Below are 23,773 nucleotides of genomic sequence, written 5' to 3'. Positions count from 1 at the left end.
AAAAAAACAAAACAAAAAAAAAAAAAAAAAAAAGAGTTAGTCTGATACCTCATTGATGAAACTAAGGCCCAGAAGATAAGTGACTTGCTTAAAATTACACAGATTGTAAATAGCAAAATCAGTATTTGAATCCAGGGGCCCTGTTGCCAATTCACTGTGATTCTACTGCTATCGAGCTACAACAGCAGAAGGGAGCACAGAGGTTTTGCAGCCTGGTGGTGGTAGAGCTTGGTCTCCAACATTTGTCTTCCAGATGTTTACATTTTCACATCTGTGCTTTTGTAGATGCTGTTTTTTAACTGTATGTGTCTGCTTCTTCCAGTCTCCTATTCAATTCTAGTCTGCCTTAAAAAGTTCCTAAGGCCTTGGGAAGGCCTCAGCCTTGGCTTAAACCCTACCTCAGTCAGAGGCTTCCCTGGCCGCCCAGCCCACCGTGATATCGGTGGGCTGAGTGCATGACACTGATTGTTCCTAACATTTATCACCTGGTCTTTTGACGTGCTCTATCCTTTCTTCGTAGTGTTATTTAACTCAGCCTGTTTAATTTTCATGAATATGAATCAAGTTATGACTGATGGGTTTACCCAATTAGGTGGTCAGCTACTAAAGGCAGGAGCTCTTTTCCTCTTCCTCCTCCTTGTTTCCACAGTACTTAATACGGTGATATTCACATGCTAATAAACAAAATCTCTCGAATGAATACTCATCTGTAAATTAATACATTGGGTACAGCGCCCATGCGGTAACCTCGGGGCATTTTAAAACTCTAGGAAGGCAGAAAGTACAAGATTAATCTGTAACATTTTTATTGAAATTAATGTAATGTACATTTAAATGTACTAAACTCTTCAGGATTAAGAATACTAGCTCACGTTTATGTAGTTTACAAGATGTCTTACATGCCGTAAACACTGCCTCTCTAAGGCTCGTTTCATAATAAGCACTTGGATGACGCTTGTGGCTCGTTAAGAGCGTTCTTTTGGTTAAGGCACACCTTGGGACCAGGGAGATCTTACTTAGATTTCAGGGAGTCTATGAACTTGGACAGGTGAAAAATGGCACCTTTATGTTCACTAACTTTTCACTGAAATTTAGCATTTCTTGACTTAAAAGCGCTGTTTCGGTATGGGATCCGTAGGCTTCATCAAACTTCCGAAGGCGTCTATGACAAAAAAAAGTCACTGCTTGCTCCGGACACGTCTTTTCAGGATGTAATCCTCGTCTGGAATTGGTAGAGCAGCAGCCCTGCGTGCAGAAGTCAGCAGATTACGTTCCCAGAGGAGCCCTGAGGAAACACTTATTGAATGATAAACTGCTCGAGTTGGACACCGGAAGGTGCTCAGAGAACTCCACAGCGTTTACAGACTCCCACGGCGTGCGGCCCCTGACTAAGTTGTAGTCCGGGCCGCAGGAAGTACGGCAGGCTTCCCCCGGGTGATGTAGGACGCGGCGGCTCCGGCGCTTTCCCAGCCGCGGTTATTGGCGCTCGGACAAATTCGCGAGGCGGAGAGCGGCTTGACCCCTCGGAGATCCTGCACCCTTCAGTGAAGGAGGCCAAGGACCGGAGGCTAACAGTAACGACGGTCACAAAACATAAGCGACCCCGCCGCTAACCCCGCCGCGAAAGCACTGGGGGCGCCCCTACCGCTCCGCCAATGGACACCTGACCGCGCGGACGGCGCGGACCGCACGCGCCGGGACGCGCTGGAAATGTCTGCTCTATAATTTTGCTGAGGGACCAGCCCTAGCGGCGTCTTTCCGGGTTCAAAGTCTCTGAGAAGTGAGGCGCGTGACAGACAAACTGGCCAGCCAGGAAGTTTTCGCAGCTTCGGGCAAAAGGATGGCTCAGACACGCGGCACAGGCTATTTGTTATGCTTTTAGAAAAGTCACCACTTCCATTTCTTTACCTCCACACAAAGAGCTTCCTTCCCCGAAGTTGCTCCGGGCGCATCCAACCTAATCTCTAGGCCTAGGCCCCGACCTAGGGAGCAGGGGGAAAGATAACAGCAGCCGAAGCCTGATTCGCGCAGGACGGACTCCTTTAAGACGCCTTCCTCTTTAAGAAACTCACTCACGTGGCTGCTATGTTGTGTGCGCTCAGCTGGGAGGTGGGTGGTTCCTGAAGAGCGCCACATAGGCTGTCCAGGAGGAAGGGGAGGAGCTATTCATCGGGATTGGTTAGGAAGGAAAGGGAGAAAGGGTCAGAGGCGGGGCAAGTCTCGAGGAACTGGCTTGCCCAGGGACAGCTAAGGGAGGGGTGGGCCCCATTGCAGGGGGGTTGGGGGTGGGGAGGGTATTAAGGAGGGGCGGGGCCCCGAAGAAGGGGCGGGGCCCATGAGAGTAGGTGGCCTAGGCCAACCGGAGAACCGGACGGGTGAGGGGCGGGGCCACTCTGGGTGATTGACACCCAAGGCCGGGCCACTGGGAGGCGGGGCCAAGGCTGGGGCCGACTGAGACCGAGAGACGGGAGCGGCCAAGGCGCTTTACCTCAGCTGAGGAAGCAACAGCCGCCTCCGCCGCTGCCGCGGACCGACTCTACGGCCAGGCCGCTCGAGGTAAGTCCGGGTCTCTGGCCAGGGCGCAGCCGAGTAATGTGGGAACTCTCTGGGCCTGGCGGTGTGGAGGGGCTAGGGGCCAAGCATCGAACAGGAGGAACTGCCTCCTGGGGTCTGCGCGGCCGCCACCGTCTGCTTTCCCTCCCCCCTTCTCACGGGCTCCGTAGGCACAGCCACAGGAGCAACCGGGGGAAAAAGCACTCTTAGGCCTGCCGAGGAAGCGGCGGCGGCAGCAGACTGAACACTGCGGGAATGAAGAGGAGACGGGCCCGGGCGAGGCCCGCACCATAACCGGGGCCCCTCCCCCCCTAGACATAGCTCAGCCTAGACACCTCTTCTCCGCTCAGCCCTAGCTCAGCCTGGACCCCTTCCCCCAGCCCAGCCACTTCTCGGCCTGGACGCCCCTCCCCCATCTTCGGTTCTGCCTGGACGCCCCTCCCCCAGTCACAACTCAAACCAGACCCCCTCTTCCAGACCAACCACTGTTTAGCCTGGAGTCCCCTGACCTCTTTCCCAGCCAGCTCTCCACAACTCAGCCTCCTGCTTCCCCCCTCCAGCCACAACTCACCTTCCCTCCCCCTCTGTACAACTCGGTCCCCAGTTCTCAAACAACTCCAACTTCCAACACAGCTCTAACTCCTTCCCAGAACTTGAACCCCCAAATCTATTCTACTTGAACCTTCCCATCACTTTCTTGTCCTCCTCCCCAATCTCTGCATTAACCCATCACGGTCCCTTTTCCTTAAGGTACCAGAGATTAGACCTCGCACTGCCCCCCCAGACCCAGCCTTGACGGCCGTAACAGCCTCAGCTGCCCTCCAGTTCCCATTAAAGAAAGGGCCTGATTGTCTCCCTGTTCCCACAGCGTTCAGACCCCATCCCATCCCCGGCCTAGAGGTTTTCCCTTAAGTGGAATAGGTCCCTACAACTCCCACCCAGGAGTTATTCCCCTTAAAACGGTTGTACAAACTGCATCGTGACAGAGCAGCAACTTTTCCCCTCTTACTACCTTATTAATGCCTGTTTATATGTCATTTCTTTCGTGGTCCCCAGAGTTGTGTCACCCACTTGCAAGAATCCTCTCCTGGGCCAAGCACTGTGTCCCGGCGTGGGGTGACCCAAGGGTCACCGTTTCTCTTTAGTAACTTATCTTAAGATACGAGGACAATTGTGGCTGCCCTCATGAGTAGATTGAAGGCAACTTTGGTCTCAACCTAATGGGAGGTGGGGGGCTTGTGTCACTGCAGGGCGTGCTGGGGACCCATCTGTGTGTGCTTCTGGTGGTTCTTGGCTGCCCACCCAGCCCAGCCTCCACTGCGGCTCTGCCGCCGTCCCTTCCCCCTCCCGAGGTTACGCTGGACTGCTCTGCCTAGCTCAGCTGTTTCCTGCCTGTATTTGTTGTGCTGGAGGAGGTCCCCGAGTCTCGTTCTCTAAACCTTACTCGGGCTTCTTTTTGATTGGCTCCTGCTTAGTCACGTGCCTCGCAATCAGCTGTTTCCCTGGTCTCTTTGTATCGAGCCTGATCCCACTGCGCCCCGGCTCCGCTTTCTTCTGTGGTCGGCGGAGGGCGCTCGCAATTCTTTCTGCTCAGCCGCAGTTCCTGCTGTTCTCGGCTTCCGTGCCAAACTGCTGCCGAACGTAGGAGGCCTGAGTGACAGGATCTTGGTTGGGAGAGACTGGTTGGGGGCGTGCCTGTGTATGTTAATATGTTTCTTGTTTATGTTGCAGTCCCATTGCACTGTAATTCTGGACAATTGTACGCAGAACGGAGCAATGAGGATAATAGGAACTGAGCGTCTGCACTCAAGTAAAGCGAATTCTGCGGTTCTGACATTGGCATTAATCTCCCTTACAAGTGATATTGATTACTTGTGTTGGCAGAATTTTCATCCTTTTCCCTTATAAACTTAACTATGAAGTCCTGTATAGCAGGTCACTTAGGAATGGTTTCATGTCTGATGAGGTGATCTGCTCTTGAAACAACCTTGCTGTTTAGTAATGGATTATTTGCTAATTTTGCGTAATTATCTGTGATTCAGTGATTAAACAGAACAGACCGCGAATGGTCATCTTCCAAACTAAATCCTGTGACAATTTGGGTTGGGCAGTATATATATATATATATATATATAAAAAACTAGAAAAATCACTGTGTGTGTGTGTGTGTGTATAATGGTTATATATGCCAACGTGCATATAGCTGTCTCTACATGGCTATATATTTACTTATCTCTACATTATGCTGTTCGGGCAGAATATTTTTATATAAAACTGTACAATTCCTACAGTTAGAGGAAATAAGATTAAATAGCCTTGAAGGAGGGGATGGTGTGGGTTAGGTAAAGGGAGAAGAGGAAAGGAATTTTAGAAGAAAATATAGAGAAAGCAGAGTCTTAAAATGCTTAGTAAGGAGACTGACTAGGAATGATTCTTTTTTGAATAGGTGATTGGATAGGTTGGATGAGGCGAGTGATTTCATGCAGGGCAGGATTTTATCCTGTAGGCATTGAGAAGTCATTTGAAGACTTCCTTAATGCTCCTAGTCTATGGCTCTCTCTACCTTCTCTAAATTCTTACTACATTTATTGTTAACACTTTCTGCTATAAAGATGTGTGTTTTACTTCTTGTATATCTTTCCCAGCATTCTTGTAAACTGTGAAGCAATAACTAGCTTTTGTTCTGTGCAAGTAGTAGCACTTAGCTGGTGAGTTAGGTAGTCAATTTTGCCACCTTCTAGATTAAAAGAGAAACAGTCCCTGTCCTCTAGGAGTCTACATTCTATTTATAGTAGGAAATATTCTTTCCACTGAGATAGTATTTAGTTTCTGTTTGATTATTTAATTTTTTTGAGCAAGGGAACTGTATAATGAAATTTTTTAAAACATATACCTGGGATCTCTGTGTGGGTAGGCCCTCCGTCAATGTCACACTATTCCACACCTTCTTTTCCTTTGCAATTCTTGTCTTTTTAAGCTAAACTTTAAACTTAGTACACTGTGATGTGTTTAAAACAAATAGTCAAATGAATGTGGTTCCACAAAATATTTTGTTCCTATTTAGATTTCTAGATTTAGATTAGGCTCATTACCAGTGGAGCAGCAGTGTGATGCTCTTATTAATTTATTTATTTGTTTGGTGGTGATGGTAGTAAGAACTATACGAATTTTTTAAAATTACCCATCTTGATGGTAGTATGATCTTGCTTAACACACAATAATGACAACTGTTTGAATTTGTCAAGTGAACATTCATATAATGAAATGACAGGTCACTAATTGTTAAAATAATCACTTGGATCTCTTAGTATTTTTACCTTAAATTTATTTTGTGAGAAGGAACAAAGAATGAAGTTGGGAGATGAGAAAATAAAGGTTTTGCTAAGGAGGATCAGAAAAAAGATGATTGATTAATGGTAAAATTGAATCTACATAGTAGTCCCTAATCTAGTTTGAGAATAATGGCATAAATCTTTACTAGATGATTGTCCATATGATTTTATTGTGTTTGCTTTCAGTGTAGTGATGAAAGGTACATAGAATTGCTATCCAGGACTGGAAAGTTATAATATAAAATTATCTTGAATATCCTCTATCAAATTTTTTTGTTTTTATTTTTGTTTACACAGCATTTACTAGTTAAAGTATGTTTGTTGAAAGGGAAGGTGATTATATTAGCAAATAAAATTTGCAAGCACCTGGAGGCCCCTCCAGAGCTTAATTTTTTGACCACATATTTTTTGTACCTTAACTATGTCATGAACTTGATACTTGAACATTGTTTCTGCCAAACAAACTGAATTATAGGCAAATTTACCTTAGAAGTCTTTATTTATTTTGTTTCTGACAAATTGCTCATCGATGTTACTGCAGAATGCAATAGGACATGTGAATGATTATTAAATAATTTTATGGAAAGGTGTTTCTCAGAGATTAGCACACCAATCGATTATTTTGCTGACTCATTGAATTACATCATTAGTTCCTTTTCCAGTGTTGACTAAGATAAATGTATTTTGTAAATGTCATTAGCATTATTGAAATTACGTTGAAATAAAAATTTGGAGATTGCTAAGGGAAAAAAACTGATCTTTCATAGAAAAGGACAAACTATTGAAATTATTTAAAAATAAATGGTTTCTGGATTTTCAGCTTTTATTGAAAGCAAAATAAAAATGGCATAGTATTACAAAAGAAATAGTACAAGGAAAGTTATGTTTTCTTGAATATTTCTTACTAAAGGAAACAAATTATTCCATTGTTCTGAGAAGGGTTAATCTTATTTGATTATTCATATCTGTTTGCTATGCAATTGTCCATGAACTTATATATACAAATTGGCAAAGTGAGATCTAATAACAGTTAACATTTATATGACACTTTGTTTCAGGAACTGTGATAATAACTTTAAAATATTATTTCATTTGATCCTCACAACAGTTCTTTGAGGTAGAAGTAGGTGCTATTATTTTTACAGATAAGAAAATGAGGGAAATGAAGGTTAAACTTTCCCAAAGTTACATATCTAATAAGTATTGTAAGGTCAATTTTAAATGTAAGTCTTCTTAACTCCAGACATGCTATCTGCCTGGTGGCATCTTTAAATTGGTGTTTTGTTTTTGTTTTTGAAAGGATATCAAGTTTGTTTTAACCAAACGTTAAAAACTCATGAATTTTGATTAAGAAAACCATGTAAAAGTATAGTTCTATCATTACATTTCAAAAAACTTATTTGGGACAATGCCTCAAATCTGACTTTTCCTCACATGTACTTTAACCTGAATTGATTGAATTCTTAGCAGATTTACGGAATAAAAGACTAAAATACAATTTTATGATTGTAGCTTGACATTAAAAACCAGAAACTTTAAATTTTTCAAGTATGTTTTAGCAGATGGATGAGAAGTTTAAAACTGAACTGCCTTTACTATTTATGTTTTAAACCTGGATAACTCAATTTGAAAACTTCAGAACGAACCACCCCCCACCCCCGCCTTAAGTTGTTTCATTGCCAAATGAATAGTTATTCAGTGAATAAGACTATCTCCTTTTGGGTACTTCTGCTACCTTGGACTTACTACAATATAATTAGTAGTCTTTTCATGTGAGAAGGAAAGAAATTAAATCAGGGGTTAATAGTTTGTTGTTTGTCTCAGGACATGTCCAGTCAACTAAAGGGATGCAGATATTGACTATAGTTTTGTTAAAAAACTGAATCTGGGGGTAATTAAAGCTTTTTTCTTCTTCTTCTTCTTCTTTTTTTTTTTTAATAAGCTCTTTTCCCCAAACCTCAGTACATACATGTTAATCACAGCGAATAGTGGCCTATTCAAAGAAGTATGATGAAATTGACCTCAACACAAAAGGCTCTCAGGTGGCCACTTCATTGGACACTTGATAACTTTCTTCTAGCATCATAAGATGATTTTGGAAAGGCAAGTTTCTCTTCTAGAATAAAGAAAATAATTGTGTCATATATTTAAAATCAGATTTTCAATGATCTCTTGCCTTTACATCACCTACATTTCCTCAATATATCTCTCCCTCTTTCTATCAGAGGGCATAATTTCTTGTTACAATTTTTTTAACAAGATTAAAAAAATAATTATTTTAATTTATGACAAATCTGACTTTTTATGCTACACTCTATACCTTTGATCTCTCACATTTGCAAAGGATCAGGGGAAGATGTCTTTTCATATCTCTGTTATTAATTTTGAAACATACAGTTTAAAATTTTTAGTCATTCTTGTTCTTTTTCATTTATATTGTCTTACTGTATATTATTTTCTTGGTTCTGCTTGCCTCATTTTCCCTTAATTCCTGAAAGTCTTTCAATGCTTCTGTATTTTGTTAGTCACTTCTTAAAGCACAATAATCCATTGCATTAATGTATCACAAATTGTGTAGCCATTCCTCAATTAATAGGCATCTACTTTGTTTCTAGTTATTTGCTACTACAAAAATATTGCCCTAAATATTTTAGTATATTTGGAGTTATTCCTTTTGACATTGAGCTTAATGGAATATGATAAAGTAGAATCTCTGGATCAAAGAATATGGACATTTAGTCAATTTGCATGATTCCAAATTTCTTTCCAGAGTGTCTTTTCCAACTAATTTACTAATTTTTACCTGCCTGCTTTACAGTGTTCCCAATAGTTCTTATCAAAGAGTTCCAATTTTTTTGCTCATGCATAAACCTATGTGTTCTTTAGTTTTGTTGCCTTTGATTCTCTTTTTCCAGATTGTCCTTCACTTCAGCATACTGAACTACTCAAGACTCTTGTTCTTTCTTGATGCTTCTTTGGAGAGACTGGACAAGTGGATTTATAGCTTTCTACTATGCTTATTACTTCTTCTGTATAGGCAGTAAACTTTAACATTTATTCTTTATTAATTTTATTCTTTTGTGGTTTTCTTTTTCAGCATTCTAGAACGTCCTGTTGTGCTTCCATGCTCTCTTGGGAGTCCACAGGGTTCTGTATTTTATCAGGCATTGGTTCAATTTGCTTTGTCTTGTAATATTTATTTAGAGACATTTGTACTTATTTTTATTAGTCATCCTTTTAATTTTAGTATCCTTTCTGTTTATCTTCTTGTGCTGTGTTTTTCAAGTGGTTGGAGGTTTTAACTTCTTTCTTACATTCTCTTGTCATTTGCTTCTGAGCTCTCCCTTTTTGGTGGGAATACCTCCCAGGGCTGAATGGGTAACTTTGATCTCTGATTTTGGTTTTTTTTTTTTTTTTTTTTTTTTTTTTTTTTTTTTTTTTTTTTTCTTTTTCTCTGCTCTAATTCCTGCTCTTAAGTTGAGAGGGGAGTGAAGGAGATGAAGCAGACAGGACTGGCCTTTGTTGGATTTGAGACCCATTTTACCAGCTTCCTGTTCCAATTCTATCCCTAGTTCCTATCTCCTTCATCCTTGACTGGGCTGAATCAATCTGCTGCCTTTTTTTTTTTTTTTTTGGCAGGTTTGGAAAGAAGGAAGAATATGTGTTCTAGGCAGTATCTGCAGCTTTTGGGGTTTTCTAACCTAGAGGCTACTAAAAAATACAAAGGCCATTTTCTTTACCCACAGTATACGTATCACTGTTTCATTCTGCATTTTGTCATTTTAAAGACCTAGAAATTAAGAGCGATCTTTATTACATATCTTAATTCTAATATCCATCCCCCTGTGTAATTTTGGATAAGACTTGAAACTTTCCAACTTATCCCTCACAATCTGGCCTACCTGTTTTATGTACCAGTAACATATTTTATGGTTCACTTTATCCTAGTCAGCCACGATTTTTAGTCAGTCATTTTAGAGGAGGGAAGGGGACAAACATTTAAATGTTTGACACATCATTGTTTGCCACAAGAACATGATTCAGGAAGCAGGATGCTTTGATTTATTCCATGGTATGATTTCTTGTCTCCTATTTTAAAGGAAAAGAAAAGATCAAGATTGCAAAATCTTAATTAAGGATGGGATCACCTCCAAGGAAGGTCTTCTGTATTTGACATTTATATCTCCATTATCCCTTATATCTATCTTTCTAGCCTCTTTATACAGTGTTGTCCTTCTTACAATTTATTGATTGTCTAGTCAAACTTGCCTTCTTTTTCTTCACATGGCACTGCATCTTTTCTTAGTGTTCTTATATTGGGTGTCTCATCCATACTTGGAATGTCTTCTTTTTTTTCCCCATCTCCTTTTTTTAAGACTTAGGAAATACTATCTTCTAGAGTCTTTCCTGATTTCTCCCCTTACCAAAGTGCTAATGTTGTCCTTTCCCAAATAGCTTATGTTTATTTTTTATTTATTATATACCTCCCCTAATATCTTTTTGATAGAATTGCAAGCAGAAGCAAGGAATATTTCATTTTTTGGCACATAGGTTAGGGGTAGAGGTTATACCTATGTCTTTATTATTGGCATAGGGAATTATTGGGCGGGGAAACTCCAACTAGTGCGGATTTGCATTTTTCTGCAACCAAAGTCTTGAGAATTTCTTAGAGCACTTAGAGGTTAACTGACTTGCCCAATCACATAGCTAGTATAGTTACTTGAACCTGGGTCTTGGCTTTAAGCCCAGCTGTGAGTCTGATATGTGATGTGATCATCTCTAACACATAGTAGGTAGTTAATAAATTCATTACAATTATTGTCTGTTTTCTCCCCATGCTACTCTGCCCCACCTCCTAGTTGTCATTGTGGCTGCTTCTATTTACAGTTTAGACAGTGAGGTCCAGGCAAGTCTCTCACCCAAGTTCGAAGAAGTATAACTCTTGTCTAGTGTTCTTTGGGTTCCTAAGTAGTTATTTTCATTAGGGACTAAACATATAGTAAGTTCTAGTCTGTTAGGTATAGTGCCAGAAATAATCAAAAATGAAATAGCCCTTAATCTCTTTTTATTATTAGAGGAAAATATATTTATATAGAAAATATATGCAAGATAGTTCTAGTGAGTAGGAGAAAGGAAGATACTAGAGAAACTGTAATACCTTAGGACATTATGATGGTCTTACTTAGGAAATAGTGATTAACAAACACATTTAGCTTCACAGAGAAGCTTGTTTCACTGTATAGGGAAGTAGGAGGTGAAGGGGGAAAGGAAGGTAGAAGGCTAATAGGGAGAACCAAAGTAGAAGAGGAAAGTAGTATAAGAAAGGAGAAAGGGCTGAAAAGGGGAGGGCTGCTTGAGGGAAGTGGTGGTCAGAAGCAAAATATTGCAGAAGGAAAGGGAGAAAGAGAAGAGAAAAATATAATTGGGGGTAAACAAGATGGTAGGAAATACAGATTTAATAATTTTATCTAAATGTGGTGAACTCTTATAAAATGGGCAGAATGTGTGTGTGTGTGTGTGTGTGTGTGTGGGTGGGTGGGTGGGTGGAAGAAAAGAAAGAAGACATTCCAAGTATGGATGAGACACCCAATATAAGAACACTGAGAAAAGATGGAGTGCCCCCTCACACACACACACACACATATAAATGATGTTTTATAAAGGTGAATCTGGCCACATTAACAGGATGAATTAGAAGTTAAAGAAACAGGCAGTGGGGAGTGGGTTATAAAACTGCTGAAATAATCAAGGAGAGTGAAGAGTTAGATGGGTGACATCAGCTGAGACGGATGAGGAAAAAATAATTCAAAGGACTTGGTAATTGGGTGTGAAACAACAAGAATTCAAAAGGATCCCAAGTTTCTAGTATGTAAATTTAAAAGCATGATGGTACCACCGAGAGAAATAGTGAAATCCATTGAGGAACTAAAATAAGGTTAAGTTTGGTTGGGGCCATGAGTTTGAAATGATGTTGCGATAGTCAAATGAAGATGTTCAACACAGGAAAAGATAATGAGGAATGTTGGAGGGGATTGGGAAAACTGGGACACTGATGCAGTATTGGTGGAGTTGTGAATGAATTCATTAGAATTAGTCAACAGTGAGAAAATCCAATGTTTATAATGTTTTATATTCAAGAAGCTCAGTCTCAAAAAGGCTCAGAACAGAGGAGGTGTCATCAATTCTTTTCTTTGGAGCCAAGTTTTTTTTTTTTTTTTTTTTTTTTTTTTTTTTTTTTTTTTTTTTTTTAAATAATGTTTGCAACATTCAGATTCAATTGTTTTGCAATATTATTTCTTTTAATTCACCTTGTGTTGGTCATTATGTGTGTTCTTTTCCTGGCCCTGCTTATTTCATTTGGCAGTTCACTTAAGTCTTTCCATGCTTCTTGTATCCATCCTGCTCATTGTTTCTTAAATACAAATATATTCCATTAAATTCATGTCCTACAATTTCTTTAACCATTCCTCAGTTGGGGGGACATCTTTTTTGTTCCAGTTCATAACCACCACAGAATGAAAATATGTTGGGTTTGGAGCACCCCTGTTTTGGGGGAGGGTGTCAATAACTTTCTCGAAGTATATGTCTAAAAGTAAAATCTGCAAAGGATATGATGATTTTAGTCACTTTATTTGCATAATTCCAAATTGAAAAGGCACTTATTTAATTTCATGCCAACCCCTATATAAATTTATCTTTAATTTTCTCAAAACTTTGATAATGCCTTCTGGCTTTATGCATTTACTTTTGAGAATCATAAGCTTTTCCAAGGTTAGATTTCTTTCTTAAGGATCTTGCTTTAAACTCAGACCACTCTGTCTCTGATTGGCTAACTAAAGGTCCCAGGCCAACCCCTAATTGGTCTATCGGCCCTGATTGACTCAGAGTGAATGTAAATAGCAATTATTTCTATTTTGGCCAGGAACCCTGAGAGTTTCCCCTCCCAGATTGAATTTTTCAAAGTTTTTCAAATTGAGACTTATTAGAGACCTTAGGTTAAAAGACAGATATCTCCCACTGCATTAGGAGAGATCTCCAGTCATCCTGATCTTTCTCTGGTCCTTGGACCCAAATGACTGAAGGAAAAAATGAGCCCACTCTCCTTCAAATCCACCTCATTTGCTTGTCATGGCACTATCATCTTCCTGATGTCATGGTCCTCTTAAAAAGTTTGCGCTTTTTACTAGAACAGAAACCCCCATTCTTATCTTTTCCAGATTAAACAAAATAAGCAGCAATCACTGTTACCCCCCACTTACTTGCATTGCATGGGCATCAAACCACATCTGTTTTCATAATTTTTTTGCCACTAAAATGATATCTTAAATTGATGTTGTTTTCATCTGTTTGGTGGGTAGTGGTAGTCCATGTCTTTAGACAATGCAACTTTAGAAAAAACTTATTGCTTCTAGCAAAATAGATGCCTGTTAATGTGTTTTGATAGTTGTGGTATATCTCTCCTCTTTACTCTTAGGTTTCTAGAGCTTGGAATACACAACAGATAAAAATGGGCAGAATTTTCCTTGATCATATTGGTGGGACTCGGCTGTTCTCCTGTGCAAACTGTGATACAATTTTGACCAATCGCTCAGAACTCATTTCTACTCGCTTCACAGGAGCTACTGGAAGAGCTTTTCTTTTCAATAAGGTAGGTAACAGAACAAATGTATGTTTATATTCTGGAAATTCAAATTCTCTTCTGTCACATTGAAATAGACTTGACAGTGCCTATTCTGGCTCTGTATTGTGTTGAAGACCATAGGAAAGGTTTTAGATTTAGAAATCCCTTCTTTTCATAGTCCATTAATTTCTAGATTAATTATTTCATAGATTTAAAATAGGAAGGGACTTTATATGCCATTGTTGACCAATCCTTTCAGTTTTCTCATTGAGGAAATTGAGGCACAGAGTGGTAAAGTGTCTTAAAGTGAGTGAGGAAAGGCTATGAACAGCATTCTTATTGATTTCAAGTCCTCTGTACTATGCAACACTGGACATTTATGCTTGATTGCCTTAAATGATTATGATTTAAAAGATCTAATACCAGTTGTCATAGAGCCATTTGAAATGATTGATACTTGGATGGGAGCTAATTTCTTATATCAGAATGACAAAAAATGTCAACTATAGGGTGCTATAGACAGTTCCCCATAGAGAATTGTTTATAACTTATTCCTAGGATTTTAGAGTTGAAGTGACTTGGAATTAGACTTCCATCTCATTCAGCCCTGTCATTTTGTGGTCGAAGAAACTGAAGCTAGAGACTTGTTCACAGGTACTAACTAGCAATGACAAAATTTGACTACAAAGCTAATACTCCTTCCACTGTAACAGAGTACTAAGCATCACACTTTGAATTAAGGAATTGTATAAATTATTTGTGTCTCCTGCTTTTTCAATCCGCAGTTATTAAGCAGCTATGCTACTTCATGTCTAATAGTGAGCATTAAATGGAATCTCTTTTAAAATATGAACTAAAGATAAAGCTTTGGGGAAACTTTCAGGAACCAAAACAAATGATTGTAATTAGGCTCTAATTGTCATCAAAGGGATCATTGTAAATGGGCCAATAAAAGTAAGAAAAATATCTTTTATTTTCCTTTATTTTGTAACTAAAGGTAAAGAAGTCCTTTTGGCCTGTAATTTAAACTTTGTCATTAATTTATTTTAGAGTAGTGGGAAGTATAGGAATTTTCATTCTGTTTTATTAGTACTTAGAAAATTCTTACCTATAGTTAAAATTTTTACTTAAAATTATATAGACTTAATTGGAAGCCATCTAGTCAAATCTTTGCCTGAAGAATATTCCAGTAAGTACATACCTTTACCGCTTCTTGAACACCTCTACTTGCTGGGAATTCACTTTTCCCTGAGGTACTTCACTCTACTTGTGAATAGATTTCCTTCTCCTTGGAGTAGTTTCTGGCTATTGGGCCTAAATCTAATTATGGATAACTTTCATCATTTGTTCCTAGACTTTGGGATTCAGTTGCCTATCTAATCCCTCAACCACATGATAGCCCTCCTAAGATTTGAAGACAGTTCACATCCCTTTCCTTCTCAGCCTTCTCTTCCCAGCCTAAGTATCTCAGTTTTTTTTGATTCACCTTTACAGTAGCTTCAATTTCAGGTTGGTGCCCAGTAATAGAGTATTGATTATATCACTTACTATTCTGATTATATACTGATTATATTTTATGGTGTAATCTTTGTATCATAGGAAAAGGACAGAAAAATCACTTCTGTAAACTGAAACATTTTAGTGTGATGCATATATTCTCATATATGGACACTTTTTAACACTCACCTATAGCAGCAGGATTATTGAACAATAATATTAACATGTTGCAAATTAAGTTTTTTAATGAAGACTACTGTATGCCTAAATAACCTTAAAATCCTTTTCAGATTTTAATTTCTCAGCTTCTGTGTCAGTTTATTTGTATCTGACTTAAATATCCGTGGAAAATTTTCTGTTCTTAGACTGATTTAGGATAACTCCAATCAGTTTTACTGTGTGAGTACTAGCCAAAAAAAAAAAAAAGTATATTTTTTTTCCTATTACACTTCTATGTCAACAATCATTTCTACCATTGCCATGGATTATATTATTATTTCTTCTCTTTATTCTTTAACATTCCCAAAAAATGCATTTTTAAAGTCTGCCAGCGATTGGTCCCAGTCAGTCAATAAGCATTTGTTAAATATTTGCTATATCTTAAGCATGAAGCTTTTCCAAACTTTCCAAGAGACTTCATTTCTTCCTTTTATAAGAAGAGTGCCAAGTCAGTTGATTAACCTATTTCCATCATAGACTGGTAAACATTGACACATTTTTCTCCTGATTTGTTTTGTATTTCAGTGAGCTACAGACAACTACTGTCTTACTCTAGTGGTTTTAATATCTAGCAGCAGTGCTGTATAGTAGACACTTAAATACTCATTAACTTGTTCTCCCTATTGGAAATTGTCAGTCTTAATCTTAATTTAAATGTCTTTCACCTATTTGAGGGTCATTATCTTACAAAGAATAGAAAGCTGACCTTGAAGCCAAGTCCTACCTCTGATATTCGGGCTTTGTGACTCTACAAACAACCTTTCAATGCTGTAGGCTATTCTCTAAGACTCTTAAATTTCAGAGAAAGTGCCAATTAGCTTTGATTGGAATTTCCTATAACAATAAAATGACAGGTCTACTTAGTCTCCATCTGTATTTACGAGTTCATTTGCCTCAGAAAGAATCATCCAAAGGAATCCTGGGACTTAGAAAAGGTCTGTGCACTTATTAGCTGCCTTCTTCAGAATGATCTAACTTAGAATTCATCTCTCTCTACACAACCACTATCCTGTGTAGCTCTCTTTATCACCTCTCACCTGGGCTATTGCAATCGCTTCCTAATTGATATCCCTACCTCAAGCTCCTTTTCCTCTCTAGCTCACCCTCTACCTAAATTTTAGGGTTTTTTGTTGCATCTAGGATCACTTTTTTTTAGTATTTAAAGACTTTCACAATCATTCCATTCTTTCCAGGCTTATAATAATACTACTCCCTTACCTATACTCTATAATCCAACCACATTTACATACTTGCTGTCACTTATACATGATATTCTAACTCCTGTCTCTGATGCCTGGGGAGTGCTTACTTGGGTTTTCTTTCGCTCTCGCTCTGGATCTCTTTGCACTCTTTCTCTCCCTCTTATTCCCTCTCCTCCCTCTCCCTTCATTTCTCTCATCCTCTGCTATTTAGATTCTGTAACTTCCATCAAATTAGAATGATAAAATTGTTCAGTAGATAGAGCTCAAGGTCTGAAATCAAGAAAACCTGAATTCAAATTCAGCCTCAGCCAATTACAAACAGTGTGACTATGGGGCAAGTCACTTCCCCTTGTTTGCCTCATTTTCCTCATATATAAAATAAGCTGGAGGAGGAAATGTCATACCATTTTAGTATCTTTGACAAGAATACTTCAAATGAAGTCACAAAGAGTGTGACACAACTGAAAAAAGACTGAAGCTTCCATTAAAACTCAACTCAGAGAGTACCTCCTACTTGAGATTTTTTTTTTATTTCCTCCTCCTCCCATTATCTTATATTTATCTTTAATATTTTAATACATATCTTTTATCTGCCTGTTTTCCATAATAGAATGTAAGTTCCTTAAGCTCAGAAACTTTTGATTTTTTTAATATGTAAATGCTTAACAAATGTTTTTTGGTTGATCATTTAGGATGAGAAGTTATGTATCATAGTTGATAAAGGAAGAAAAAGCCTTGAAGTCAGGAAAATCTGGTTTACATTTTTCTCCTAACCTGTACTATATAACCTTAACCTTGAGAATTTATAGCAATGGAGTGAGTTTCCCCCACACTTAAAAGTGCCCTATACTAATGAGATCACAAGTCTGGACCAAAATAAAAGCAGGAAAAAATGTTTCCAGTTACTAAGTGGTTGTATTAGTGCCATTTCATGTGTTACTTTTTGGTGTTTACAGTCAGATTTTGGACAGTCCTAGGTACACAGCCCCACCCTCTTACTTCCACTCTCCCATTCCCCAGGAACTTTAACCAAATTAATTAGGGAGTTTTATTGCTGTTAAACTTGCTCACCAAAAAGCTCTTATTTCTTTAAGGCTTGTCATTTATATCTCTACATCCCCAGTACTTTATGCTACACCACATTAGTCAGAAAATTTGATGTGTTGGTATGCAAGTGTTGCCCATGTAACAGCCCTGAATTTGTCAACAAATAATGTTTATTCTTTGAAAACATTTTCTTTCTTAGGTAGTTAACCTTCAGTACAGTGAAGTTCAGGACCGGGTTATGCTCACTGGGCGCCACATGGTTCGAGATGTGAGCTGCAAAAACTGCAACAGCAAACTTGGCTGGATCTATGAGTTTGCCACTGAAGACAGCCAACGTTATAAGGAAGGCCGTGTGATTTTGGAACGGGCTCTTGTCCGAGAAAGCGAGGGCTTTGAAGAGCATGTACCCTCTGATAACTCTTGAAGAGAAAAAGCTTGCCGTCTTTTCCCAGGTCTCCTTCACTGAAACAGAAAAAAAAATCTACTTACATACACTGTCACCTTAGCATCAGAGTCGGATTCATGAACTGTGGAACAAGAGGTGGAGAGAATTGGAGGTGGAACCTTTCTTTCTTTTTTTTTTTTTTAAACTTTATATTTTCCATCCAACAGCTGTGTGTAGAGGGAGTATTATGCAGATGCCATTATCTTTTTTTTTTCCTTTTCTCTTATGTTTTACATCTTTAAGCTGAATAGTGTATCTGCAGCTATATGGTGGGTTGAAAGGGAAAACAAATCTGGGCTATTAGAGTGAAATCAGTGTTTTTTAGTGTGAACTTTGGAGGTAAAATAGAAGTCAAGTATGGTTTTTAAGCTTCTTTGGGGGACTTAATTTTAATTTAAAAAAAAAAAAAAACAGTTATTTTACCTGATTTGCTAGTTCAGATAAGAGATCCGAATTTGTGACCAGCGCTAAAGGTTCAGTGTTAGTGTGGCTCGTGCTGGCCATTTTGCCATATTCTTGTGGGGGTTGAACAGTAGCACAGAGCCCATTCTTCCTTGTCAGTCTTGGCCCAAAGGCGTCACCATTGCTAGTTACTTGTCACCATATATTTGGTGTTGATTGGAAACTTTTCAGAAATGGGGCAGAACTGCTTGGTTGTCCTTTTTTCCATGTAACTTAAGCATATAATATAAATAAATAAATAGTTGGATGTTTTTGGTCCTGTGTTGCTTTAACAATCAAAAGTTCAAATGATGAGAATTTCATGAGTAATGATTATAATAGTGAATGTTTTTCTCTTCATCTCTATTCCAGATTCACTAAATGTAAGAGATTACTGCAATCTGTTTAAACTAAAATATTCTATTTTTAAATCCACAATGTTGTAGTTCAGGGGGAAAAAACAGTTGAACAAAATGTCAATGTGCATCCATGCAGAAAGCATATAATTTGCATCTATTTAAAAGAAAGGGAGACAACAAAACAGCCTGCGTCACACAGGGGTTTGGTGCATGCCTCATGTGTGCATGATCTTTCTGATGAGCCTTTACATCCTGGTACTTGGACCAGCCAAATAGATTCAGTTCTTTGTAATTAATACCAGGATCCTTACCAGGAATTCAGCTATTGAAATCAAAACTATAATTAGTCCCTCTGTAAAGAGGTACTTAAAGTTTGACTCAGGGTGTTTGTCCACATTTCCTGAACTTGAAGTATTGGCCCTTTTTCCTTCCTTCATTCCTTCTAGATACTCCAGTACTTTCTACTGGTCAAATAGAGGCCATTAAAATAACTTGTCTGAATGCACCATCCACACATATCCATGACTTTTCTAGATCTATCTGATTAGAAAGAAGAGTCTGACCTTGTCAAGCCTTCAATCTTCAGCAGCCATCTCTGCCTGCTAGACATTGAAGACATCTGCTAGGCTTGGTTTAGATAATGTTCTTTTTTATCTGATCTCTAGGTTCTTGGTTAGATGAATATCTCCTATTAACTGGAGACAACATTGTAATTGAATTAAGATGCACCCCCAAAAAAAGAGAGAGAGAGAGCTTTCCTTCACCAAGGAAATCACTTGGCTTATTTGCTTATTGATTTTTTGACAAATTCATAATGGCATGTTTTGCCTGCAGCACTCTGTATGTTTGCTGTTAAAATAAAGTATGTTTTGTCCTGTATTGTGTCGGCACTGTTTACTTTCCAATGTGTCTTGGATTGCCATATTAAGTTTGGGGGAGGGAAAGCTCCAGAGTTAGATGGAGACTTGCATAGGTCAGCATGGAAGAAAGACAGTATGATATAATGGAGAAACACTAACTCTGGAGTGGGAGAACTTGGGTAAGCAAACTCCCTTTAACTTTTATTAGCACTGACTTTTGACAAGTCACTCAACAGCCTTATATAATGAGGGAGCTGGACTCAGATGGTCTCTGAGGACCCTGCCAGCCTTAGTGCTATACCTTATGATACTTGCTTTCTAGGACTATTACATAAACACTGTTCCTGGTCCTGGGAATAAATGGGGAAGATAACTGCCTATATGTAATAAATTATACTTGTATTAATATATGGTTTTAGTTTTCTCGAAACAAACATACAAAGTAGATAGTATAATTGTTACTCTCATTGTTTTACAGCTGAGGAAATATTCCCAGAGTTGACTTGTCTTGCTTTAGATATTAATTTATTCTTTTGAGTGTCAGCTAGAATTAAGTATTAGAGGCATAATGAAAAGCAAAAGATAATTCCTAATTTAAATGAGCTTACAATCTAATGGGGAAACATCAGCCTAGTAACTATGTATAAACACGATATATATAGGATAAACTGGAAATATTCAACAGAGGTAAAGCACTGGCATTCAGGGCTGTTAGGAAAGGGATCTTCATAAGGTGATGGAACTTAGCTAAGATTTGAAAGAATCTAAGGAAGCTGAGACATGGGAAACAATCAGTGAAAATTCGTGGAAATTAGTATGAATAGATTAGTAGCCTAATAACATTTCAACATGTCAGACTAACTGAATTCAATATTTAATATAGCCCTACTATGCAAAGCATTGTGCTTAGCTATGGGATTATCAATGAAATCTATTTAAGGAGTTTAAATTAGGAGAGAGGAGTGATGGGCACAAAAGAGGGATCAAAGTGCTCTAGAAAAATTTGAGGAAATGGACACCAATGTCTCGGAGTGAGGGGGAGAGGGTTAAGCAGTGTCTAGCATCTGAACTGATTTCTTGAAGATCACATTCTGGAAAGTGAAGACTCTAGATGTGTTTCAGCATTTTCAGATCTGCCTTCATGAAAGACAGATCTAATTTGTGAAGACTGAAGATATGTTTACCTGAGAGAACAGGTAATCTGATTTAGGGCATAAAATACATGAAGGAGAATGATATGGGTTATAAGATTGGAAAGGTATATTCGAAGTACATTGAGGAAGGTCTAATCGCTTGAGTAGAAAAGTAACAAGTTAAATCCTTTCATTTCTTAGGAATATTATTTTTACAGTAGTATGACTGACATACAGTGGCAAGAGGAGACAGGACAAGGAGAGCAGTTAGAAGGCCATAGTAGTTATCCAAGTGAGAAATGATGACAGAGGTAGGACAGTGGCCATTTGAGTACAGGGAATGAGCCATCTGATAGATGATTATGGAGGTAGAATTAATAGGATTTGACAGCTGATAAGTTGTGGGAAGAATTGAAGATGATCTTTTTAACCTAGTTGATTCAAAGAATGGTGCTACCTTTAATAGAAATAGGGAGATTTAGAAGAGGGGCAAGTTTAGGAGGGAATGTTGATATCTAGAAGATAGCTCCAACTTTCTCTCACCCTACATACTGAGTTAGTTACCAAAATTTAGGTTTCTACTCCACATCTTTAAAATTAGAATCCTTTCCTCACAAACAACTGCCATCTTAGTTCAGGCTCTTAGCAACTCTGCCATTGCAAGAGTGTCCTGATTGGTCGACTCCCCCTCTCCAGTCCCTCCTACACACTGCTGCTGAAGTGATTTTGCTCATGTATGGATCTTTCCTCAATAATTCCCTACTGTCTCTGGGATCAAATAAATATGCTTCCGGAACCCTTTACTGCCTGGAAAGGAGTTGGAATAGATGGCTTCTGAGGTCCCTTCTAGCCTCAAATCTAAAATCTATCTTTCTAGATTCACTGGCTATCCTTCCTCCTTCCCTTCCTGCTCCTGCCATCTAGGCAAACTGCCTTCTTCCTTCCTACACTGTTAGGTTCTTACTAAGTGCTATAGGACCTTTACACTACACAACATTCCATTTCCTGTCTCTTCACCTTTTGCCAGGGCCAGCCCTCGTGTCTGGAATTCTATTACTCCCTTCTCATCTCCTTAATTGGCTCGCTATCTTTAAGAGGAAATTCAAGCATCACCTTTTACTGGAATCCATGTGGACACCTCCCACAACTGCTAATGCCTTTCCTCCCAAATTACCTTGTACTTTATTACTTTGTATTTGTTTTCGTTATACCTATTTGCACATGTTATCTTCCCTTATTATTATGTAAGTTCTTTGCAGGTTGGAATTCTATATTTGTATCCCTTATGCCAGGCATATAGCAAATACTTAATAACTTGATTGTTATGAAATGAATTCAGGAGAGAGATTAGGTCTGGTTGTGTAAGATCACAGAGAGGGAACTTGGACTGTCTAATATCTATACTGTTATCTCACAAATGATGAAACTAAAACCCAAGGAGATTATATGACCTGTCAGGAGTTATAATGATCATCAGAGGCAGCTTTTGAATCTAGGTCCCCTCTTTCTAGAACCAGTGTAGAGATAATTAAGTACATGAAAATTGAGGAGATGACCAAGGCAGAAAGTATAAAGAAATCAGAGGCTAGCTTCAGTGTGATGATGGTGATACTTAAGGGAATAGGAGATGGTAATCATCAAAAGAGCCAAAATTCGTGTTTAGCATCTGGGAGAGCAGTATAGCAAAAGTGAGAGCTACAATAGAGCATAGGCAGAGAACTCAAGTAAAATGAGGACCAAGGGAAAGATCTTTGATCCAGTCATTGAGATTATTGGTGACTTTTTTTTTTCTTTTTGGTGAGGCAATTGGGGTTAAGTGTCTTGCTCAGGGTCACACAGCTAAGAAGTGTTAAGTGTCAGAGGTCAAATTTGAACTCAGGTCTTCTTGACTCTAGTGCTTTAACAGTAGTTACTACTAGTAGTGCTACCTAACTGCCTCTAGTGACTTTTTTGAGAGAACCGATTTAGCTCAAAAACCACAAGAAGAGAATAAACTGGATGGTATCATAGATTTGGGTCTAGTAAATTGGGAACAAGTTCTTATTCCTATACCAGATTGATTATTATGTAATAGATATTATGTAGATAGAACTATCCTTTAACCCACTTATATATTCCAACAAGCTTTATTTAAGAATAGATACAACTAAATCCTAGTGAGAATAGCCCCTGTTGTTCCATTTTCCATAAAGATATTTTCCACCTGAGTCTTGTTTGGTGTCCTGTGTCACCAGCCTACATTAATGTTGGTGGGATAGTAAGCACCACATAATGACTTTGTCTTTTTGCTTTTAAACATCAGGTACCTACCTTTGGGAATGTTCTTTTTAGTTTTCTGCTTCTAAATCTATTGGGGGCCTTCTGATACTTTAATTGGAGGGGAGACAAATTGTATCTTTTGTCTCTCCACTAAGATCTATGCTTCTGTATCTTTTGACTTGTCTGTGTTCTCCCAAAGTTCACAAGAAGTCTACCCACCAGGCCAGAAGCCTTTTCTCTCTCTCTGGGCAAGGTAATCCTTAGTTCTCATTTCATAACTAGTCCATGGTCCTATGACTCTCCTTGTCCTACACTTCCTTGATGATGCCCTTTACTCCTGTTCTTTGGAGTTCCCCACAGCCTGCTCATGCTGCCTGTGTACTTCTCCATTTCCTTCTGTGTACTAGTCATCTTTAATTCTTCAAAGGCTGTGATGTTCCATTTCTGGCTGTCATGGAGCAGCATGAGTAGAATGGTACTGTTAAAAAGATGAGCTCTTACAGTTAAACTCCAAGTCCATAAAAGTCATTCCTTATGCTCTACCACTCCTTATGCTCTATTGTGACAGGAAGGTGACCCTGGTCTCTTGAAGCCTCTGTCAGCTAAGTGCAAGCTCTAGCAAATTCTACAAGGCCAGGTATGATAGGATCACCCTAATGAATGAATCACAAAGGCCCATTGCCAGTAGTATAAAATATTTTTGGTCATAATAATCCTTGAAAAAAAATGTTTCTATACATTCATGCATATTTTACATATTTACATATAAAGGAATATATGCCAATAAGCAGTTTTCCTAGCCAAG

General features: G+C 38.7%; 1 protein-coding gene and 1 long non-coding RNA gene across 2 annotated transcripts; one reads left to right on the top strand and one right to left on the bottom strand.

Moving 5' to 3' along the window:
- Window positions 1-792: 792 nt before the first annotated feature.
- LOC141555416 (uncharacterized) lies at window positions 793-3,988 on the bottom strand. Its single transcript, XR_012486185.1, has 2 exons — window positions 3,566-3,988; window positions 793-2,162 (listed from the first exon to the last, which is right to left on the bottom strand). It is a non-coding gene; the product is annotated as an uncharacterized LOC141555416 (long non-coding RNA).
- On the top strand, window positions 2,362-19,595 carry YPEL5 (yippee like 5). The gene is made up of 3 exons (XM_074288256.1): window positions 2,362-2,556; window positions 13,360-13,537; window positions 17,675-19,595. Exons 2-3 carry the CDS (start codon window positions 13,393-13,395, stop codon window positions 17,893-17,895), a joined length of 366 nt encoding a protein of 121 aa, XP_074144357.1. The 5' UTR covers window positions 2,362-2,556; window positions 13,360-13,392; the 3' UTR covers window positions 17,896-19,595.
- The last annotated feature ends 4,178 nt before the right edge of the window (window positions 19,596-23,773 follow it).

This window comes from Sminthopsis crassicaudata, chromosome 2 (assembly GCF_048593235.1).
Source record: "Sminthopsis crassicaudata isolate SCR6 chromosome 2, ASM4859323v1, whole genome shotgun sequence".
Classification (NCBI taxonomy): domain Eukaryota; kingdom Metazoa; phylum Chordata; class Mammalia; order Dasyuromorphia; family Dasyuridae; genus Sminthopsis; species Sminthopsis crassicaudata.
This window is presented reverse-complemented; position numbering and strand designations above follow the sequence as displayed.